The sequence below is a fragment of the Cupressus sempervirens genome, chromosome 5 (assembly GCF_028749045.1).
Source record: "Cupressus sempervirens isolate cs-2001-9-10 chromosome 5, ASM2874904v1, whole genome shotgun sequence".
Taxonomy (NCBI): domain Eukaryota; kingdom Viridiplantae; phylum Streptophyta; class Pinopsida; order Cupressales; family Cupressaceae; genus Cupressus; species Cupressus sempervirens.
The window spans coordinates 392,226,220-392,249,994 of NC_143122.1; the positions used below are offsets into that span (position 1 = coordinate 392,226,220).

Genomic DNA, 23,775 nt, shown 5'->3' on the forward strand with positions numbered 1-23,775 from the left:
CTGTAAAGTGATTACAATCTTGTTTTTTGTAGTTAAGTACTTCTGTTGTATTCTTGGTATGAGGATATGAGAAGAAATACAAATCCTGTCTCTTTTTCAAAAATATCAATTGTCAAGATATTGATTCATATTGCAGTGTGTTCTCATGGTGTTGTGTGTGTTCATTCAATATTGAATCAAGTTTATGCTGATGGTGACTTTTGAGCATAGATCTTGCACGTCACCATTGGTACTTTAAGCAAATACGCCAAAGCTCCTGAAAGTTGTTTGTATATTCACTGTCAGTGACCTTAATTGAATCTTTGTAAGTTTGTATATCTTCATTTGGAAAATTCAAAATTATATCATACAAGGGAGCTGCCCCTGTAAAGGCAGAGGAAGGTCACATATCAAGGATCTATCCAACTGGTGCACGGCACGGCAATTCATCATATATACTCCATTGGGCTAAGATATAAAAAAATTAAAAGTGACAAATCTGTTTACCAACAAGTTCTGAATTCAGTATATTGCTTTGCTGGATGGGAAGAGCAAGCAGTTAATATCTCTTTCATGCATTTTATAGGATTTAGACAGATTGAGCAGAGCTTAGACGGTAGAGAGCCATAATAAATCTGGATTAATTTAGTAATCTGTGTGGTTGGGTATCTATACTAAGATAATTTTGGTATACCTTGTTGTGTCTTTTCTTGACACAAATGAATGACTCAAAGATTTCTATAACAGATTTATACTATAAATAAATGAGTGCCTGATTTAGACTACCAGTGAAGTTCCTTTCTGATCATATTATGTTTTAAACCGTAAATGCCAATAATAGATAAAATGCATAAGCAGGTGGATATTTAATAGCAACAAATCTGAATATAGGGAGCATGACAGGTAGTTACTAATGATTAACATGAAAAAAGAAGGCTATGGAGTTCTTGCAAGGTCAATAGGAGTTCCTGGTAGGACCCTCTTACACCCTTCTTCCATGACCTAGGTCCTAAGGGTAAGCTCGCATTGCCAATTATTTGTGTACTATGATTGTTCAACCCAACTCCCTTAGAGTTGGTCTTTTCCAAACAAACATTATCAAACACTAGGATGGTATTCCTACAATGGTTGATGATAATATTGTTGGCTAATACAATCCATCTTGGAACACTAACACCTAAAAATAGATTCCTTGTCTAGGTGGTTTTCATTTGCTTGCGTTTCTTTGCAACATCTTTCCCTATCTTATATGTAAATAATTTTACTTTTTTCAGACTTTGTTTTTACTTTTGCTTTGTGTCTAGAACCCTTTTTTGCTCTAGTCCTTTGCTATTGTACCTATGTCAATTGCTTTGATATTTTTGATCATTAATTGGCATTGATATAATTTGCTTCTTTACCGTAATGTACCCACTTTCCGATTAGGATCGAATGTTATACATATTGAAAATCGTATGTAAAACATATTAGCAATATTGGATATAAGTAAATGCTTATCTAAATACTACCCAAGCTACCCCTTCCTAATCCTTTGGAAGAGATTTTTTCTCCAATCACCTAACGCCGTGGTGATAATTATATCTCGGCTAGGTAATTGTCATAGAAAGAGCTTCTCCCTTAGGCCTCTTTGGGATCTTTGATAACACTACTTGGTAGAGATCCCACCTCTACCAAGTCTCTTATCTCTGACATATGCATATGTTTGACCACTACAATATATATTGTCTCTAAGAGATTCTCTATAAATCTCTCTCTAGGTTCCAATTTCAAATCCCGACATTCCATTAAGAATGCCCTCTAGTCTCGGAGTTTTCCTTATGAGAAACTCGACATCCATAGTTGAATTCCCTCTACCAAGATTAACTTGGTCTCTATAAGAACTATAGAGTTCTTATCCCCATATGATTATCACATAAACAAAACAAAAAAAATGTATGCCTCTATGTTGCTCCTAAGGTTGCCTTTAATCTTATATGATCTTACTTGGTTTTTAATTTCATCTGTATCTCTGTATTATCTATTTAAATCTAGACTGGAATCTCCTAAATAAGAATAATGAACTATCCTTATTCTATTCACTGTCGTTGTGCTTCTTTATATACTCTTCCTCAGTGAATGTCTCCTATCACTATTGACTCTTACCTTGTGTTCAATCTCTCCTTGCCCAGTGGTCCGATTTCTTCTGCATGACACTCATGTATGTCACTCCACATAGTAGCAAGTTATGTCATTGAGTGTCCTTACTTTGTTAACTCTTGTATCACTGCTAATGATTTGATTGAGACTAATTCCTTATCCCGTACTCATCACTATCTGGGTTGTCGTCATTGTTCTTAGTTCTCCTCTATTATGTGCCTGCAACTGTCTTGTCCGCTACCTGTTGATCATCTATCCATGGGCTTTAAGTTATTTTGTCTTTGTTCTCTATCTCCCTGTAATACTATTATATGTTTCTTATTATCCTTTGGATTTGCCATCTTGCGAGAATATCTCCTTCCTTTAATCGATGCCTTATCACTGTTTAAGGGCATTCTTGGCTTCCAATGTGAATATCACTATTCGTGTTATCACCTTTGATTCTGCACGCTGGGTGGTATCTAGTGATCTATTCTTTTATTGTTCCTCAGTTAACTTGGTAATGTTCCTACCTATGACTGCACCTTATGTCTTTGGCTTGTGATTTGATACATAACTGCCGACTATATTTAATATTAGATGACTTAAACTTATGTACTGATATCCCTCCACCTTATCATTTATCGAGGTTCATTTTCTTAAGAAGGCTCACAATGTCTAGACCTGTTAGCTTGACTGGTTGCCTATTATCAGAGATTCCTTCATCTTTTCTTATTGCTCAATAATAGGGAGTTCGAAGCTTTTTATATTTTCCTGTCCTGTGCGATTGCCTTGTTTGCTATATTGTGTTGGAAAGTATCCTAATCCTCCTTCCCCCCATGTCTATGTATCTTCTCCTCCATTTATATCTTCCTCGCCTAAGTAGAGAAAGGGCATGTCTGTTGGACCCAATGGTCATGACTCTAAGTCTCATACTTTGTCTTTTATTAAACCAGTTGATTTAGGCATTATCTATTCCTATATGATCTCTATGTATTGCCTAATACAAGACATGATTTATCCTTAGCCGGTTATCTATGAAGATCATATTATAATGAAATAATTTTATTTCATATTTTATTTTCTTACCTATTTAATATTATTATATTCTTTCATCATAGTAATATTTTATTTATTTATTTATTTGAATTAGTATATTTATAATTATAATAATTATTGTAAATCTTTAATTTTTTAAAATTATTTAATCTTATATATTTTTAATTATTATTATATAAAATTCTACTCTAGAAGGGGGCATTGCATTACTTGGTTCCTACAAGTGGGGAATGATCCATGTACCTGTGTGGATGAGAAAGACCTTTAGTAGACAAGTACAATGACTAGATGCTAGGTGAGAAACACTTTGATTTCAATGGGATAATAGATGTATCACTAATAGAGAAAGTATAAGCATGTACTCATGAACACTATTTAATATAATTTGAACTCATTTGTAGTCAAATATTCCTCCCCATATTTCATCAAGTTTGTATATATTCCATTACAAATCTTCATAAAAATTAATACCCCAATAGAGAAAAACAACTTAGGAAAAAATATTCCCAATGATATTTGTCTTTCATGGCATAAACAATAACTGTCTGAATTATCAAAGCAAGTATTTTAAGAAAAGTATATTCCATTTTCCATACTTCAAGGGTAGAGGCGTCATTTGGAATATTGTAGTTTGCTGATTTTCGCAGAGCTGCTGCCTTTTCTTCTACTTCTTCCGTTGAATATGCTGCATAAATGCCCAACAGATTAAATAAAATTGGAGTTGGTCTAGAAAAAAGAACAAGAATAGATCATATAAAAAATAAAACTCAGTTAAAACAAGTATAAGACTGTATGAAAGACTATATTGGCAGGATTGTTTGCTACAAAAGGGAATTCCAAAATAGATTCTAAGCCCGTTTATCAAAACAGCAATGAAAAACAACCATTGAATTCTTATATCATCTCTATGGTCTTGAGACTTCCTACAATCATAAGTGTTTCAATAAGATGGAGGATGACCTTTACAATGTGTGGAATCCTACTTTCTGACAAACATGGATTGTTTTACCATTTGTTAGTGCTCAAAGAAAGCAAAAACATAACCAGGAATCCATTTAATATATCTGTATGATCACGGAACAAACCATCTCACTGAATTATTATATCATCTCTATGGTCTTGTAACTTCCTACACTCGCGAGCATTTCACCGAGGAGGATAACCTTTACAATGTGCAGAATCATACTGTCTCACAAGCATGGATGTTTTACCATTTTCAACTGCTCAAGAGAGCAAAAACATAACCAAGAAAATATTTGATGTATCTGTATGATCATGGAACAAACCATCTCTATGAATTCATGAAGACAGATATTAAGAATGACTTCAGGATGAGTGATTTTTCATATTAGTAAACTGCCATTATGAGAAAGATAGCCAACTTAGAGAGAGATTATTAACTACCATTTTTCATCACATAAATCTACCATCTTGGTCACTTGGAAACAATAAAATCTACTAGCAGAGAGAAAGACAGAGAAAGAGAAAGGTGTCTATTTTATTGATGAAGTGGAAGATTATGGTACCCTTGGAGATAGAGAAATGCATTTAATGACTGTGTCTTGCATCTCAAGGCATCATTTGTGATCTGCTCATAATCTGCCAGCATATACAGGTACCTGCTGTGATTTCAATATGTACAATGTAGTATTTTTCCAATTAATTTATTGTGAGAACAACATTTCCAACCACATTTTATGGGAGCCCTTGCTTTGGTAGGGCAGATCTGCCCTAAATATTGCTACTTTTACCAGTTTCCAGGCCATATTTGGGTGTACCAGCATTAAGGGAGGCTACAGTACACTTGGGCAAGCGACATTGGTATCTTTTACTGCTTCTGAACATTTGATTAGTTGTTATTAGCTTTTTGGAAGGTTTAAAAAGAATGAGCGGTCTCTAATTGACTGTTCCCAGCTGCCATGTGACCACCCTGGGTAATTCACATCAACATTTATGATGATGTCCCCTTTTGTGATGATCCTAAATCTCTCCCAAATATCAAAGTTCAATTGAAAGAAGAAACATAATGTAGTTTGAATTATATTTTACCATTAAAATGCCTTTATCAAATAAAATCTTGGTTGAGATCCTGCAATCATGTTTGACAAGATTTAAAATATAATTCGTAAGACCAATTATTTCTATTAGGGTAAGGGATCAAACAACAAATATAAATGCATAGATATATCAATAATCAACTTAATCTATTTCGATAAATCATGCCATAACTTATGAACTTTAGGAACCAAGCCATCAATAAATTCATTTCCCATAATCAACCATAGTAGGGTTTGGAGAGGAAAAACACGAAGAATGCCTGAAGACTGTTCAACCCAATGGGCGTGTAGTATCCAACTAAGACAACTCACCTCTTAGCCCACAAATGGCGGAAATATCCAGCTAAGACCGTTTTATCACTTGGGATACCCAACTTAATTCAAGAGAATTCAGGTTATTGAGGAAGACTGTTCAGCCCAATTAGGCCCAAGAGTATGAGCATCCAATTAAGACGACTCACCCCTTGGCACACTAATGGCAGGAACATCCAACTAAGACAATCACACGCACTTGGGGTCATCTACTTAATTCGAGGAAACTGATCTAATGCCTCTCCTTAACAAATTTCCTTCCATTCCCATGTGATTGCTCATAGGAATAAAGAATAGATAAACTTATTTATTAATTAAAGAAACATACTAATTTACAAAGTTTATTAACATCTTCGTAAAAGATATATTAAGGAATATATGCTTAATAACATTATCCCTATTGCAAGCCAAATACTTTTTAAAGCACAAATCTGTTGTTTTTCCTTATATCAATTTGATCTGTTGCTTATACTCAGAAATATATGCGTATGAGAATCCTCTCTTCTTCAATAGGTCACTCGACTGTTGTTAAGATTGACAATCATATGAATCATGGTAACGTGACTCACCGTGAGTCACCCAGGTCGATGAGTCAGGCCACCCCTTTTAGGTCAAAATGACCCGTGCCCTTGACCCGTCAAGCCATCAAATATCTTATATTTCTGTAGGGTATTTCTATTAAATTACCCTGGCTCGCCAAGTCACGACTGAGTCTGAGACGAGGCACGAGTCGAACTGCCCTTGCCGAGTCAAAGTCGGGTCCGAGTCTCATTACTTTGATATGAGCAATTAATCAATTGAATGAATTCCTTTTGATTTGATGATTTAAGGTATTAGTGAGTTATGATTAAGTAATTGAAAATTAGTAAATTACATGATTGAAAAGTGATGATATAATGAACACTAGTTTGATATATTGGTGGATGATGTATGAATGAAAATTGATTTGATAGAGTGATGTTTCACTATTGAATTGTTTGTTTCTTGATCCCCAAATGAACTAATGATTGATGTGGATTTGATGCTTGTTTGCTTGATTTTGTTGATTGATTGTTTGTTTGATTTCTGGAGGGATTAATAATTGATGAACAAAGAATTTGTTTGGATGGAATCATGAACAATAATTAATAAGTCATCCTTTAATGCATGGAATGAAATCTCCTTTATACTTAATTGGTGAAAGGGTCACCACCTTTTGGAACAATTGAGTCACCACTTTTTATTGTTGCCTTTGGGAAAAATATATTTTTCCCCAAATCGATCTCCCTTGGATGTCCTCCTCAAATGAAACCTTTGTTGATTATGTTGACATTGATGTCAAGGTTGATGATCATGATCGTATAAATCTCAGAGAATTATTCAAAGTAATACAAAATTGCTTGAGCTACGCAAGATGTTTGAGCTGCTTGACCTACTTGGTTTTGTGCTTGAGCTGGTTGGTTGTCTGCTTTAACTGCCTCTCTATCTGGTCAAGCTACTTGCCTGTCTTCTTTAGCTGCTTAGGTAGTGCTTAGTCAGTTCATATGACATGTCACCATTGAATATTCATAAGGGTTAAATATTATTAAACAGTGGTAGCTTCATTTTTATAAAGGTATATAAAATTATGGCTCTATCGCATGCATGCTCCACAAGTAAATAAATGCCTAGTGTCTTTATTGGGGAACAAACTCATTAATTCTATCACCTATGCTTAGTGCAATTGGATGTGGTCTTGACAACAACCACCTAAAAAATTCATTAATGCTTGGTGTTAATTTTATTAAAAGCAAATTTACTCAACTGTTTCTTTGCCTGTCAGCACTATTCAAGTATATTATTTGACGTGTATGGTATTAGGATAATAGATAGTGTCTATTTCTATTTAATGGTTATCTATTGTAATCTATTGTAAATATTAGAATCTTTCTAATATTTAGTTAGCTTTTAGTTAAGTGTTAGCTAAAATAGAATGTTTCTATTCTTAATGATCGCTTCCTAAAGAAACATTGCTTATTCATTTGCATATATTGATCTATTGATCTCTGCTAATATCAAGCAAGTACTTTACCAATTACTATTAAGATAATATCTTATACTTTCTATAATAGTCAACTACTTGTCTATAGTCCGTCTTTCAGTCTAGATAGGAATGTTATCCCGTCTCTTTTTTCTTCAGTCCAGATAGGAATGTTTCCTATCCTGTCTCTAGTTTTGTTTCTAATTCCGTCTTCAGTCTACGTTGTTTCTTTTAGAAACAACGTCCTTGTAATTCTTTATAAGGAACACATTTGTGCCTCTATTAATTAATCATCCGGAAATCCGTTAATCTACCAATTCTTCTTGAATCTTGTAACATGGTATCAGAGCGAAGTTTTTTTTGAAAATAATAATTTCTTTTCAGAAATTATCAGTAGCTATTTTCGAAATTAAGTATCCGTGATATTTTGCTTCAAACTGGGTTTTTCCATTCGGAGAAATCTCACTGTAAATCGAGAGCAGGGTTTCCGTTTTCTGTGAGAAATTCATAGAACTCCTGGTTTTTGGCTAGGGCTTGTGAGACCAGTAAAGGGTGTTTTTTCTGCAAATCACGGCTCTACATTTTCTCTGGTCGGCTTGTGTTCTGCCTGGTTCGTGGTTCGAATGTGCCAACTTTTGGCCGCAGTCTACAAGGCCTGAAGTCGTGCGTTTTTTGGCCGTTTTTTACTGCCATTTTTCTTGCAGCCGGGCTTTAGCTTTCATGCGCCTGTAACAGCGAAATGGTGTTTTTGCCATGCTTCTCAGCTCCTGTTTTTTTTTCTGACGTTTTTTAAAAACAAAACGGCTCTCAATCCGGCCTCTGCGATTTTCCTAAATCTGCAACTGTTTTTGGAAGGTCCTCTATCTTTTTGGCCACTGTTTGCTTCATATTTGGAGTCGTTTTTTTGCATACTCAGTCTATAATCGTGCTTGGGAAGCAGAATCGACCATTTTTATCAAGAAATCTGAAGATTTTTCAAGCATTTTTCAGCCAGGGCCGTTTTTTTTTTGAAACCCTAATTTTTGGGGTCGAAAATTTTTTTTGTTTGCAGATTCTTAGATTCTTGGTGGGTTTTTCGAGACTTCATCTGGGTCTTCGTCAGAATTTTCTGGGTACCTCATTTTTTCGTGCCTCGATTTTCGAGCCAACGGATTTACATTGCGACTGCAGATTCCTTTTGGGTTTTCTGTCTACTCTTCTGGGCACTTGTCATTTTTTTTTCTGGGTCAACCTCAGCATTGCCTCGAACTTCGTGCAAATGGCATCTTTGATTAAGCTGATGTTGGAGGGCAGTCTACGATTCAATGGCCACAATTATAATCATTGGAAGCAGCGCATGTTAACCATCTTCGAATATCGTCGTTTGGATGAGCTTGTTCTAGGCACAAAGACTCGTCCGACCTCTGACCAAGCAAAACAGGACAAGTTTGATGATCGCAATCGAGAGGCTGTTATGCTTCTTAAGCTCTCTGTTATCGATGATCAGCTACCACAGATTCCTTCAGGCAAGTCAACTGCAGAAATCTGGAAATATCTGAAGGAGCTGCATGAAACATCTGACAAAAGTCGGGCATTCTTTCTAAAGAATCAATTGTTCTCCATTATGATGGATGAACGTATGTCCTTACAAGAGCATCTAACAAAGATTAAGGACATCCGTGATCAGCTCGAAGCTATTGGTCGGAAAATGGAGGAAGAGGATATGGTAGTCATCACTCTGAAAAGTCTACCATCATCCTATGAGCACTTCATAGAAACACTCAACATTACGTCAACTAATGTTGATCTGAAGTTTCCAGAATTATGCACCAAACTTCTGCAGCAGGATCGTTGGAAACAACAGTTTGGCAGCAGTGCTTCTACAGCCTCCTCAGAGCAGGCATTTGCTGCAAAATCCTTTCAACAGAACATTGGCAACCATCAGTCTTCTCAGCCTTTCCAGCATCAACCTTCTGCTCAATCCCTGGATGGCTCTACGAAGCAAAATGTGCAGTGTAATTACTGTCACAAGTTCGGCCATATGAAGTTCGAGTGCCGGAAACGTTTGGCTGCCCAAGCAAGGCAAAATGCTTCCCAGCCAACAGCACAAGTTGTCGAGCTTCCTAATCAAGGCGAAGCTGCATTTTTCGCCTTCTGAATCTATTTCTGTTTTTCATGGGTTTGTTGATTTTCTCCTCAAAAATCATTTCAAGTTGTCTGTAATACGCAAGGTTGCGTGAGATTCTGGGTTTGTTGATTTTCTCCTCAAAAATCATTTCAAGTTGTCTGTAATACGCAAGGTTGCGTGAGATTCTGGGTTTGTTGATTTTCTCCTCAAAAATCATTTCAAGTTGTCTGTAATACGCAAGGTTGCGTGAGATTCTGGGTTTGTTGATTTTCTCCTCAAAAATCATTTCAAGTTGTCTGTAATACGCAAGGTTGTGTGAGATTCTGGGTTTTACCGTTTTTTCCACAAAAACGAAGTTTTGTAAATGCAACCTATTTTGAGTCATAGCACTCTTCTGGCAAAGCTTCTTGGTTTCAACATTCTGTAGATCCAGGGAGGGTCTCAATTATCACAGAATGTTCCGACATCCGTACGTTGACCATTAAGGGAGGGTATTAAGATAATATCTTATACTTTCTATAATAGTCAACTACTTGTCTGTAGTCCGTCTTTTAGTCTAGATAGGAATGTTTCCTATCCCGTCTCTTTTTTCTTCAGTCCAGATAGGAATGTTTCCTATCCTGTCTCTAGTTTTGTTTCTAATTCCGTCTTCAGTCTACGTTGTTTTATAAGGAACACATTTGTGCCTCTATTAATTAATCATCCGGAAATCCGTTAATCTGCCAATTCTTCTTGAATCTTGTAACAATTACTTCCCATAGTATGGTATCAGAGCAAATACTTAGAAAAAAAATCAAATAAAGATTAATCATTTCGTTTTGAAATTATCAGTGCCAATTTTTTTCGAAAATAATTTTCAGCTGCAAGCTAGGGTTTCGTGCTGCAAATCTCAACCATTTCTGGTTGTTTTTGGTTGTCTTTTCCTGCTGCTCACGCATCCATTTCTCTGCAAACACAACTGATTTTTTGCAGCGTCTTTTTGGATGCAATTTCAAGCTCTAGTTGGTCACTAAACTCTGAAAAATTGTGACTTTTTCTCTGTAAATCACCGCTAGTGTTTGGACACAATTTATTCTGGGTTCTTCCAGTGTTTTTTGATTAAAGTCGCACTAAATTTTTGGCCATATTTTGTTGTATTCGGCATTGTCTAGAGTTTATAAAACTCTCTGTATTTGATCCGCATTGGGAATCTGCCATTTTTTAAGCTTTCTTGGAGCCACCTACAGTTCTTTTTGAAACCCTAAATTTTTGTACCATATTCTTGATGGATTTTTTGCGAGCTCAAATGGGTTGTCATCCATAATTTTGGGGTGCCTCAATTTTTGAGCCAGTGGATCCAAAATCTAACAACATATTCCAATTTTTTGTTTTTAAGTCGTGCCTTCATAGATTTTCACTGAAAAATGCACTACAACATCATTGACAAATATTTTGCTTGAGGGAAATCAGAAATTCAATGGTTAGAATTATGGCACGTGGAAGCAGCGGGTGCTAACAATCTTTGAATATTGGACTACTGATCGGATTGTTTTCAGTGTTACATAGCGTCCAATTGTAGCTGCTACTGATCAGGATACATATGATCGAAAGAATCAAGAGGCAGTGCTGCTTCTCAAATTATACATAGCTGATTATAAACTCCCTCAAATTCCATCTGGCAAGACCGCTACCGAGATATGGAAGCATATCAAGAAACTTCATGAGACTTCAGACAAAAGCACAACCTTCTTTCTCAACTCTTTTTATGTTGTCATGGATGAGCATAAATTGCTCTAGAGACACCTGAATAGGATTCAAGAAATTCATGATCAGTTGCTTCCCATTGGACAAAAGATGGAGGAAGAGGACAATGTGGTAATAACCCTCAAAAGTTTACCCAAGTCCTATGAGCATTTTATTGAGACTCTCAACATCACTTCTACCGATGTTGATCTAAAGTTCACAGATCGCTGCACACATCTGCTTCAACAAGATTGGTGGAAACAACAGTTCCAGCTCCACCTCCATAGAGCAAGCCTTTGCTGCTAAATCCTTTCAAAAGGATAAGGGTGAGTCTCATTCACAATAGTCTTCTCAACAGAAGTCATGTGCTCCAACATCAAAAGGCTCCAAGAAAAGGAACGTTCAGTGCAACTACTGCCACAAGTATGGTCACATGAAGGTTGAATGTCGGAAATGCTTAGCTGCCCTATCTAAGAAAATTGGTTCACAGCAAAAAGCAAACAAGACAAAGAACATTGAACAGACTGAATCTGCCTTTTATGCCTTCATGGCTAAAAACCTTGCAGATCATGTCAAGCCATCTACCTGGTGCATTGATTCAATAGCCTCTTGTCATTTCACCCACCACAAAGATTGATTCACTAACTACCAACCTTTTTCAGATTCAGTTATTTTTAGAAGGCAACATTCAAATTCACTCTGCTAGAAGCAATCTCATTTTCCTCGATGTGTACTACATTCTAAGGGTGGAACTAAATCTACTCTCAATCAATCAGTTGTTGCAACACTCTCCATAGTTGGATGTTATCTTCAGTTGACATCAATGCACCATCACTGATAGGGAGACTCAATCTATTGTTGCAATTTGTCTTGAGGATCATGGTCTTTTCCTTGTTGATTCTGGTGATTCTCAAGATTTAGCTATGGCTGCTTGAATGTGCATTATCTCTCTCTCAACTTGATCAAGAGGAGCTTGTCCTCGAATTGCCAGAGTTTCAGACTCAGGAGCTTGGAGTTTAAAATGCATGTCAGGCTAAGAAGCAACATAGCACACCTTTCAAAAGTGGTGATTCATGACAGGCTCTCAGGTACTTCAGCTTGTTCATGTCCATATATGCGGCCTTATAGCCACTCTTTTTGTTCTTGGGTATAGTTATTTTCTGTTGTTTGATGATGATTTCAATAGAAAAATGTAGGTCCATTTTCTTAAAAAGAAATCAAAAGTGTTTATTGTATTTCAATAATTTAAACCTCTAGTTGAAAAAGAGTCTAGGAAATCTAGCATTGCTCTTAGGTCAGATTATGGGAGGAATTTTGTTCTAATCGATTCTCTAGCTTTTGTGATTTTCATGGCATCAAGCGCAAGTTAACCACACCCCACACACCAAAGCATAATAGCGTCATTGAACGTTGGGACTAAACAATCAATGAAATGGTTCGATTCATGCTCGATCACAAAAATTCTCTGAAGAAGTTTTGGGTTGAAGCAGTTAACACTGCAGTTTACCTTTTGAACTGGTCACCCACTGTGGTGGTCAAAGGTAAGACTCTAGAAGAGGCATGGTCAGGTCGCAAGCCCAAGATCAATGACCTGAAGATTTTTAGCTCTCTTGCCTATGTTTGGATCCCTGATGCATCACACACCAAGTTGGATGCCAAGAGTCAAAAACTCATGCTTGGTGGATACAGTAGTCTTCATAAAGCATGTCGCCTAATCAACAATGAGAAATCTCGTCTCTTGTACAGTCGTGATGTAGTCTTTGACGAGCAGCGAGGACCATTCATGCTTGTTTGTCCTACTCCTAATCTAGCAGATTAGGCTATGAAGGCTTATGATTTGGGACTTCGGCTTCCAGTAGATCCACCTAATGAAAGAGCTCCAGTAGCTCCAATTATACCAAAGATTCCTATACAAACACCTTCGACTTCTACTACAGGATCACCCAGATTTGTAGATGCTTAACCTGATTTTGATCCAGATTCTTCTAAGGAGGAACCTAATCATAGAGCACCTCCTAATACTAATGTTGGTCCTTGTCCTCTCTGGCCTAAGTGGTGGGCTAAAATAGTTGTTGATCTTCGAGATGATGAGCTCATTGATGAGAGAATTGCTCGAAGAAAGAGCAAACCTACAAAGACAATTAATTTTGCTCTCGTGGCCAACATTCACAGTGTGTTTGAACCTCAGACATACTTCAAGGCTAAAGGAATTCCAAAATGGGAACAGGTCATGACATACAAACATCAAAGCCTGCTACAGAATCACACTTGGGTCCTTTTTGATCTTCCACCAAGGCAGAAACCCATTGGTTGTTATATGGTATAAGTTTATATATATATATATATATATATATATATATATATATATATATATATATATATATATATATATATATATATATATATATATATATATATATATATAAGTATGTTTAATGTTTATTATTATATTAATTATCTGATTATCAAATAGAATGTCCCATGAAGGGACATGTCTCTTCATTACCTATTCTTAATATATAAATCTAAGAGGTTGTTGCATTTGGAAAACACATACCGAATTTATGATAGTGCTATTACATTTGCAGCGATCCGAAAATTCAACATGGTATCAGAGCAAGGCTGCAAATGAAGATGGTAAGGAAAGAATCCTAAAATACAAACATGCAAATGTGAAATCATGCACAAAATAGAGTGTATGGATACTCAAGAAAGTTTCGTACCAAAAAACACTGGATATGTTAATCAAAATAATCTGAAGATAAACTTTTGTTCTGATTACACTTCTGTGCAAAATGGAATCATAAACAAGGGCTACTCGAAGATTGCAAATGGCTACATTTATGTGATGAAGAAGAAACAAAATTGGCTATTGAACTTATCAACAACCTTCTAAATAAAATAGAGAAGCACGACTTAGCAGAAAATGGAGGGCCTTCCCCATACACAAGGATATCAAGTCTGCCAAATATAATCGCATGCAATATAAAGTCCAAAGTAACCACACTCGGACTCGGCTTGGACTCAGCAAGGGTAACTCAACTCGTGACCCGGCTCGGACTCAACAAGGGTAACTCGACTCATGACCCGGCTCGGACTCCCCTGTGACTCGACAATGACTCGCAAAGTGATAAAACCCTTGAAATTTAGAGATTTTTTTGGATTTAAAATAATTCCATGCACCCATTATTGAATAAAGATTAAAGGCACAATAACATCATAAAATAGAAGGTAATTTGATCACATACATAACATACATCAATTACATAACTACAAAGGGTAAAAATTAAAAATCAGCCGAGTCAAATGAGTCAACCGAGTCACCCAATCAAGCCAGCGAAGTTAGCTCAGTTGACCTGCCGAGCCAAGGTCGCGGGTCATTTTGACCCAGCTAAGGTAACTTGACTCACTGACTCGAACGACTCGCCTAACTCACAACGAGTCTCATTACTATGGATTCTATAGCACGCTATAAACCCTTGATCATGGGAAGCCTTTACACGCGGGGTCAATTGTAAGTATCGAGGAGAGTTGGCTAGTTGGACGGATCAGAAGCCATGGCTCACCTTGCCTTGATCAGTGAACACAAGGACATTATATACACGAGATTATGAAAGGCAAAAAATCAATCAAATGAGAAGGAAGTCAAAACTTGGTCATAAGAAAGTACGGTAATAGGAATTAGATGATGATACAAGTGTAAGGAGGTCCCACTGCATACAAAGAAAGATATAAAATTCCTATTATTATGAACCACGTCAAACTTCTTATAATGATCAATTTTTCCAAAAGACAATGATATAATTGTTACGTTTAAACGATTATGTTAGGCTAGGATCTATATACCTCCAACTCGCTCTTTAATGGTTGGTGATGTCTACTAGTGCAGTGTCAAGGATTCTCATGTCTTAGGATGTCAAAAGAGCACTTTGTCTCAAGCCATGGTAGCGATTTCATCATGGAAGTCGAGCAGGAATGTCAGAGATCATTTCATGCAGAAGGGAAGCAGTTCGCTCAAGAGAAGATGATGTGGATGCCAAGGAGGAAGCATAATCCATTTTGAATTACCTCTTTTCAGCAAGACAGAGACCGAAAGGTCAAACAAACATTAGAGTCAATTTCTTAACAGTTCGACCTTCCCCATCCTAGCATGAACGTCAATATTGATCAATTACCCCTTATAAAAGGTGATGATGGGTCATCTCCCACATAGATGCCTACTAGTGGGACCCGAAGGGACAATCATGCCTTGCTAATGATCCACCATAAAGGTTTGCATATATATGATCCCATTTATTAAAAAAAAAATTGTCTAACTACAATATTTGTCCATACGCTATTTGAAGATGATTATTTCCAGCTGCAATAGAAGGCTATCGCCCTTTGAAAGGTTGACTATGTTCATAGCAAGGAACAATTGTTATGGACTATTGAAACCTTGAAACGATGATCTTCCCAGGGACTAAGTAATTGAGATTACTATCCATTGCCAACATTGTCTATTTCTAATGCTTGTTTGTGGATGTTTTAATACACGATGGCAAGTCTCCTTGACACGCAGGTGACAAGATTAAGGTGCAATTTATCGATCATGCAGACAAGTGAAAATGTTGTAGTATTAATTTTATTGTTTATTATAGCCACTCACTCTTGGGAGGAGTTACTATAGACCACAATACATAATCAGCAAGGTGACAAGGATTGTACAAATAAGCACAAGCGGACATCAGTTGTCAAACATTGAGCCCATGCATTTGATTAAAAGGTCAAAGAAGCTCCACACTGGTTGACATTGAGGATGACTAAAGGTTTTGAGCGATGAGAACACACCAATCTCCAATGACGGTATAGAATGAGAACAAAATCGATTCCCACATGATGGTCCATGAGATCCATTCATCGTTGAATATATTAGCTTCCACAGCAACCATCTGAGAGAATGGAATAGGACTTGTTTCATGAAACAATCTGAATCACATATATACAAGGTTGATATATGTGGTTATTAGGGATTCGACCACTGTCGATAGCAAAAATAAAGAAGATATTGCAAAAAAAAATATATATATATATATATATATATATATATATATATATATATATATATATATATATATATTAAAAAGGACGACAACAAACTATCTTTACCTAATCTATACAGAGCTCTTAGATACAAACTCTACATGCTTTTACTCGCTAATGCTATTGTAGCATTGAATACTATCATAAAAGAGAACCTGTCAACATACATATCTATGAATGATGTATCTGTCAATGTTGTGTATCAATATTCAACCTATTTTGTCATATTTCAAACTCAACCTTGTCAATACAATGTGCCTATCTCTAAAGGATTTAGATTTGTCAACAATCACATGTGGCGATATAGAGAGGATGGCAAGCAAGTCTAGATTAAGGACTATGTACAAGTCCTCAATAAACCCGTATAGTCGCAAGTTCTATGTTATCAGTGGATTACAGACTCAAGATCCCACGTCATCAACGGAGTATAGATGTAAAGGTCCCACTTCATTAGTGGAGGTACGTATGATGCCATGTTGCACTATCATATGGGTGACATGTTTTTTTTGAGTGGTAAGCCATTTACCAAGTTGTTCAAAGTTATTACTAAGACTCTTTTCATTTTTGTTATTGTTGATATTCACACATTTATATATAAGATGAATAATATATAAGAATCAAGGATGATTCATAGAAAGATGATAATATTATTATCTATTTAGAATCATGTAAAAAATAAAGAGTTTGTTTATGTGATTCTTAATAATAAGTATGACTTAAAAGTATTGATATCCTAACTAATGTTAATATTCTTATTAATATTAAAAGAGCTATTTGCCTTGATCTTTTCCTCTAGGAATGTTATTGCAGGAAGAGGGAGATTGAGATTCAGAGGGAGCCTAACATGTTATTAGAGGCAACCTTGAAAGAGAAGGAGAAGACTGAGGATGTTATTTGGTTAATCTTTAGTGATCTCGGTCTTATTGATTAAATGGGATTAAACCATGTTGAGACGGATTCTCTAGTGATCAATAAATTGTCGCAATCAAGAGGACCACGATTCATACATCGTAACCATGTGATTTTAATGGACCTACCCACTGTGTACATCATGAGGAAGTGACGACTTCCAAATGATGTCACTTGTATTTGCAGAAGTTACCGTAAGGTGACGATCTTACAATAACTTGTATTATGTGATATCAAACCTTACTCCGAGTCCTTGGTGAATATCATGCGATTGATGTTTAGATAGGCCAATACTTATGTGATATCATATTATAGAAGTCTTATGATCAAAGACTTCCTTGATATCTAACTTCCTAATATTACCAATGGTGTAATATTTGTCTTGTGTTTATCCTTTCTAAATAAGAGGGATTGTTGATGTGTGGTAGTTTTAGTTGACTAAATTCTATGTTATACATTTTGAGTAAGTGTTGTACTTAAATCATGAGAATATGCATCTTGCGAGACTCACAACTGAGTGCTTAGATGTCATTAAATTGACTATCTTTGAGTTGTTTGTATAGATGCATATTAGGCATGAGGTAAGTATGCATTTTGTGAGACTAACAACTAAGAGCTTGCATATCATCAAATTGGTTATCTATAACTAAGAGCTTAGATATCATCTTACCGATCATCTTTGGGTTATTCAAAATATTGATCGTCCTTTACCTTTGATTATCAAAATGTATTTATCCTTCTTGACTAAGAGGGAGTGTTAAAGTTTTTAGTCAATTCGGATGTCCTTACATATGTGTGTCTATATATATATATAAGTATGATTAATGTTTATTATTATATTAATTATCTGATTATTGAATAGACATGTCCCATGAAGGGACACGTCTATTCATTACCTATTCTTAATATATAAATCTACGAGGTTGTTGCATTTGGAAAGCACATACCGAATTTATGGCAATGCTATTACATTTGCAGCATTCGGAAATTCAACAACTACAAATGGGTCTACAAAATAAATACAAGTCTGATGGTAGGGAGGATAAGTACAAAGCTCGATTAGTTGGAAAGGGCTTTTCTCAGTGTCAAGGCATTATGTGGAGACCTTTGCTCCTACAGCAAAGATGAGCACTATCAAATTAGTCCTAGGCCTGGCAACACAATTTGGCGGGAAGGTCCATCAGATGGACATTAAGAGTGCTTTCCTCAACGGTGACCTACAAGAAGAGGTCTACATGAAGTAGCCTCCCGATTTCAAGGTTGTTGGTAAAGAACACCAGGTTCTTAGAGTGGTGAAAACTCTATGGTTTGAAACATGCCCCTAGGGTATGGTACATGAAAATTGATAAGTACCTCAATGGTCAAGGCTTTCAGAGGAGTTCTTCATACTCAAATTTGTACATCAAGACTACTGACAATGACATCATCCTTCTGGTCATTTAAGTTGATGTTTTGATCATCACTAACTTTGGCATCTTTGATTCAAGGAATCAAACAAAGTTTATGCCAACCTTTTGATATGACTAACCTTGGGCTCATGCATTATTCTCTAGGTATTGAGGTTTGACAACAGTCTTTTGGTATATTCCTTTCTCCGACCAAATTTGTCAAGGCTCTGCTAGACAAGTTTCATACACAGGACTGCAAGCCTGCATCTACACCAATGGAGAAAGGTTTGAAGCTATCAGCCAAGTCTAATTCTCTTCCAATTGATGATACTACATACAGGCAACTAGTAGGCAGCCTCATCTACCTCTCTATTACTAGACCTAATATTAGCTTCGCAATCAACTACATCTCATGCTTTATGACAACTACCAAGGCTGATCATTTGATGGCAGCAAAGCATGTACTTCATTATGTGAAGGGCACTATAGATTATGAACTTCTTTCTTTCAAAGTTCTAATCCTAAACTCAAGGGGTTCATTGATTCAAATTGGGCAAGTTCTGCTGATAATAAAAAGTCAACTTTTGGATATGTGTTCAATTTGGGATCCAGTGCCATCACATGGACCAATAAGAAGCAGGAGGCAATTTCTCTATCCTCAAAAACTGAATACAAAGGGGCAGTTAAGGCAAGTTGTGAAGATGTTTGGCTTCATCGGATGCTTGGGGATATGCAAATATCACCAGCAGGACCAACCCCTTTGTTTGTTGATAGCAAAGGCATTATCAAGTTAACCCAGAATCTAGTCTTCCATCAACGAACCAAGCATGTGGATGTTCGTTGTCATTACATTCAGTAGCTAGTTCAAGATAGGACAATAGACTTGCAGACAGTAGATCAAACTGTAGACATTCTCACCAAGCCTATCCAGATAAGTTTGTCAAATTCAGAGAACAACTTGGTGTAGTTGATAGATTAACCATTAAGAGAGGGTATTACGATAATAGATAGTTTCTATTTCTATTTTTGGTTATCTATTATAAATATTAGAATCTTTCTAATATTTAGTTAGCTTTTAGTTATCTGTTAGCTAGAATAGAATGTTTATATCCTTGACAATTGTTTCCTAAGGAAACATCGTTTGTTCATTTGTACATGGTGATCTATTGATCTCTGTTAATATCAAGCAAGTATTTTACCAATTACTTTCCGTAATATATGGTGTGACTTTTTAAAGGTTATTGTTGAAGATTTCATTTTTAAAAATTAGGAAGAGCACTGTCTGGGCATTTTTATCGTGATGTACATATTAACTAAGGCTGTTCATTTTAAGTTTTTAAAATGGGGCAGTGATTTCTAATTGTGAAAAAAGGAGCTGTTAGGAGAGAGGAGTACTAGAGTTAAAATAGATATTCACCCATGTGTCTTTTAGGAGGGGTAGTTCATTTTGAGTGGGCAAAATTTTAATTTCAAAGTGTTCAGCGTATCAATTAATTTAATAGCATACAGCTACTCAGTGGATGTGTATGAAAGGTGCAATGTAAATGGCAGTGATAGTGTGCCTTTTTATAATGCTGAGTTTAAAATAAGAAAAATTATCTATTGTTTCTGTTAGGAGGTGCACGTGAAATTGTTTTATCTGCTGCAACTAAGTAGATGGTTGCTACAGCCACAACATGATGGACTGAATATCAGGTGAGTGCATATGATTTAAAGGAAGCATATATTTGAGGGATATATTTTAATCCTGGACTGCGAACTGTCTAGGAAGTGAATGTATGTTGAACTTTTGTGAATTTGTGAGAGTGAAGGAGATGGGTAAAGAAAAAGTAGAGATCGATGTGAAAACAGAAATCGTGATATCAGTATATTTTTGGGTTGGCGCCTCAGCTAACTGAAGTTGGTGCTTCAATTGATGGGAGTTGGTGTTTTAAAGAGGGCTGGTGCTCTCCGAGAGTTGTTGCTCACATTTATAATCTAAGTTGGTGCCCATTTCGTTAATGTAAGCTATTCTATGCTGTGATTTTTTTACCAGTAAGGGTTTTCCACAAAAAATTTGGTGTATGTGTCTTGATGGTTGCTTTCTTTATGTTTTATATGGTTTTCTGCATTTAAAAGTTTAAAATTTTTGAAATACTAATTCACCCCCTTACCCCGCTTGGTACTTCCTATGTTCTCTTTTCAACCTTATCCCTTTAATATCTTCCAATGTGAAGGAGACTCGCACCTCTTCATCATGTCTGCCTATGCAATGGTCACAACCTTTCACAAATACCACCCATTGGAAGAATCACAATTCTTTAACATTTCTTCACCTTGAAAGAATCACAACCTTTCATAATTGTCACTCGTTGAAAGTGTGACAACACTTCATCATTTATGCCCTTTAAGAAAGTCACAACCTTTCATATTTAAAACCCTTTGGAAGAGTGACAACACTTCATCATTTCTGCCTTTTGAAAGAGTCACAACCTTCCATAATTACCTCCTTCAGACAAGTCACAACCTTTCATAACTTTTGCCTTTTAAAGGTGCCACTTCGTTATTACTTCTCCTTACTTTTTTCTCTTCGATTAATTCTTTCGTGCTTTACGTCTTCCCTTTTCTTGTCCTTCCTCTCTCCCCCTTTCAAATGAAGTTCTCTTCTACCTTTTATATCCGATGTTTGAGGGAGTCACAACTCTTCATCTCATGCCTTTTGACCATTCATTAAACTTAATTTTCGTCGTCTTATTTTACTTGTATTCTTTTATAATTTTAATTTTAATTTTATTGTTTAATCCTATTTCAAAAAAGAGACATTACAACATTGTTGCTGGTACATGCAATGTCTATACACTCAAAACCAGCCACCAAACATGCCTAAGAGTAATCATTCAAGTCCGTTACATTTTGCATATTGATCATTTCCAATCACATTCAAATATTGTAAGTCTGAAAATTGTGCACATTGTAAGTTGTTTATGCATTTTATAAATCTAATGAAGGCATTTTGAAGGTGATAGCATTGAACTCAGATCCATGGAAGTTTAATACCTTAAGGTCCCTTTCTTGAATATCTGCTGCCATTTGAGGGTGCTTCATTTAGTTTCAATCATATCCAACACTCCCATTTAACGTTTTTAAGCATTAACAATTCAGATCTAAGTGACTATATGAGGGTGTTGAGTTGCTTGTCAATCTCATATCAAACCTCAACCAGAACGTTCATTTGAAAGTGTTTTTTTCTAATTTGGGATGAAGCTGAAAATATCGCCCAGCTATAGAAGGTTTGACAATATTTTTTCAGTTCATGTTTTGTTTCGAAAAAATAGAAAAATACTAAAAAGTCCAAAAATTGCAAAACCTAGTCCCAAATGGCATTATATGATCATTTCTAAGACTTGTGAACTTGGGGAAAAGTCTCCCATAGAACATCACCCTTACCAACTCCATTGAGGATGCCATCACGTCATTGGCTATATGGGACATGGCATCACACACATATTGATATATTCATTTATTTATAACGTATTTAGAAGGGTACAGCACATTCGAATATTAATATTAATATATATTTTGGTTTTTATATTTTAGTTAATATTTTTTTTTATATATATTATATGCATGTCTAGTGATTTAAAAATGTGTTCGTAAGAGAGAAAAAATATGTTTGATTTTTTAAATTTAAAATTTTTGAATGTTTTTGTCATATACCCTAAACCAGTGACGATAGTAGATGGTGTGGTACCATAACCAGACCTATTTGAATAAGGCCCAAACATAATGCTGAAATATGAATAGAAAATCTAAGTTGTATCAATAAGCATTGTATACAATCTGGTATGCGTTCAGTTAAGGGTAAGTATCCGGCAGCTCTGATTAGCAGACTTGTGGTAGCTAATTTCCCCTATAAAATATTTGATCTTCTCATAGCCCAAGACTCTCTCTGATATAAGCATATGTCCTGAAGCTCTTAAATGCAGTAAACAAAGACTGCTGAAGCTTATTGTCTAATAGTAATCCTTCAAATTTTTCTTTATTGATAACATGGTCTCTTAAATTCCACTACTGTTCAATAAGTAAACTGTTGCCTATTTCAAAACCCACAAATAGCAATAGATCACAAAGAGTATGAAGAAATTCAAACTGACCATAAGTAGCATAGCCTGCAGTGGCTATGGCACCGGTGGAGGCAGCAGCGAGAAAGAATTTGAAAAAGCCCCATACTCGTTGATTCTCTGGTGATGGTGACGCCTTCGACGATGAAGCTGATGGGGCGGAGGAGGAAGAGGAGGCAGCCTCGTTTGAGGCATCAATGGTAGAGGCATAAGCAAAAGAAGGAGAGGAAGATGAGTGAGCTGTTGCAGAGAGTGGGCGCACATGACCAGGATTACTGCTTGCAATAGCGCGAATGTTAGAATGCCTTAGCATGGAGTTCACAACCCGATACATTTTGAAAGCGGTGAAAAGCAGAAACTTTGCAGAGGTAGTGGAGTCTAGAAGACCTGTGGGAGGTTTTGCAGACCGCCGCCAAATTTCATGCAAACAAAAACAAGGGCAATGTGTTTACTGCATGCTGGAGAAAAAAATGGGAAGCGAGAAATGTTTCTTACGCGAAGGCGTTGCTTATGGGTATATGACGATCTCAGCGACGATTGCAGGTCGATTGTTTTGATCGCATAAAGGCTTCCGCCTCCATGGGTTCATGTCAGGACCCAGTTTTCTTTTGGTGTTTTCACCTCAACTGTTTGTGGACGGAGAATAGGTTTCTTTTGAAAGGAGAAAATAATAGAATAGTCTAGAGGTTCTTTTTGAAAAAGGGAAATAAAGGAAGTTTGCTTAAGTTGTCTTGCTGTTCCATAGGCTATTTTTAGCCTCGCACGCGTTAAAATTTTATCTATCTATTTATAATTGGTGAATTTAGAATGTTGTAGATTAATGAATTTTGTGTATTGAGGGAAGTTTTAAGTACTGATCAATAGTTTGACAATAAGTGACATGGAGATCTATAAGTGGTTATGTAGTTTGATAATTTAAAACTTTTTTATTAAGTGAAGTATTATT

At 36.1% G+C, this 23,775-nt stretch overlaps 1 protein-coding gene across 1 annotated transcript in view; it reads right to left on the reverse strand.

Moving 5' to 3' along the window:
* TIM50 (Haloacid dehalogenase-like hydrolase (HAD) superfamily protein) overlaps positions 1-23,457 on the reverse strand; it is a 116,168-nt gene extending 92,711 nt beyond the window's left edge. Inside the window, exons 1-2 of the mRNA XM_089830763.1 lie at positions 22,863-23,457; positions 3,750-3,838 (exon numbers count right to left, since the gene is read on the reverse strand). Of these exons, the coding sequence (XP_089686889.1) occupies positions 3,750-3,838; positions 22,863-23,163 (390 nt within the window). The 5' untranslated portion in view covers positions 23,164-23,457. The remainder of the gene's footprint in view (positions 1-3,749; positions 3,839-22,862) is intronic.
* Positions 23,458-23,775: the final 318 nt, after the last annotated feature.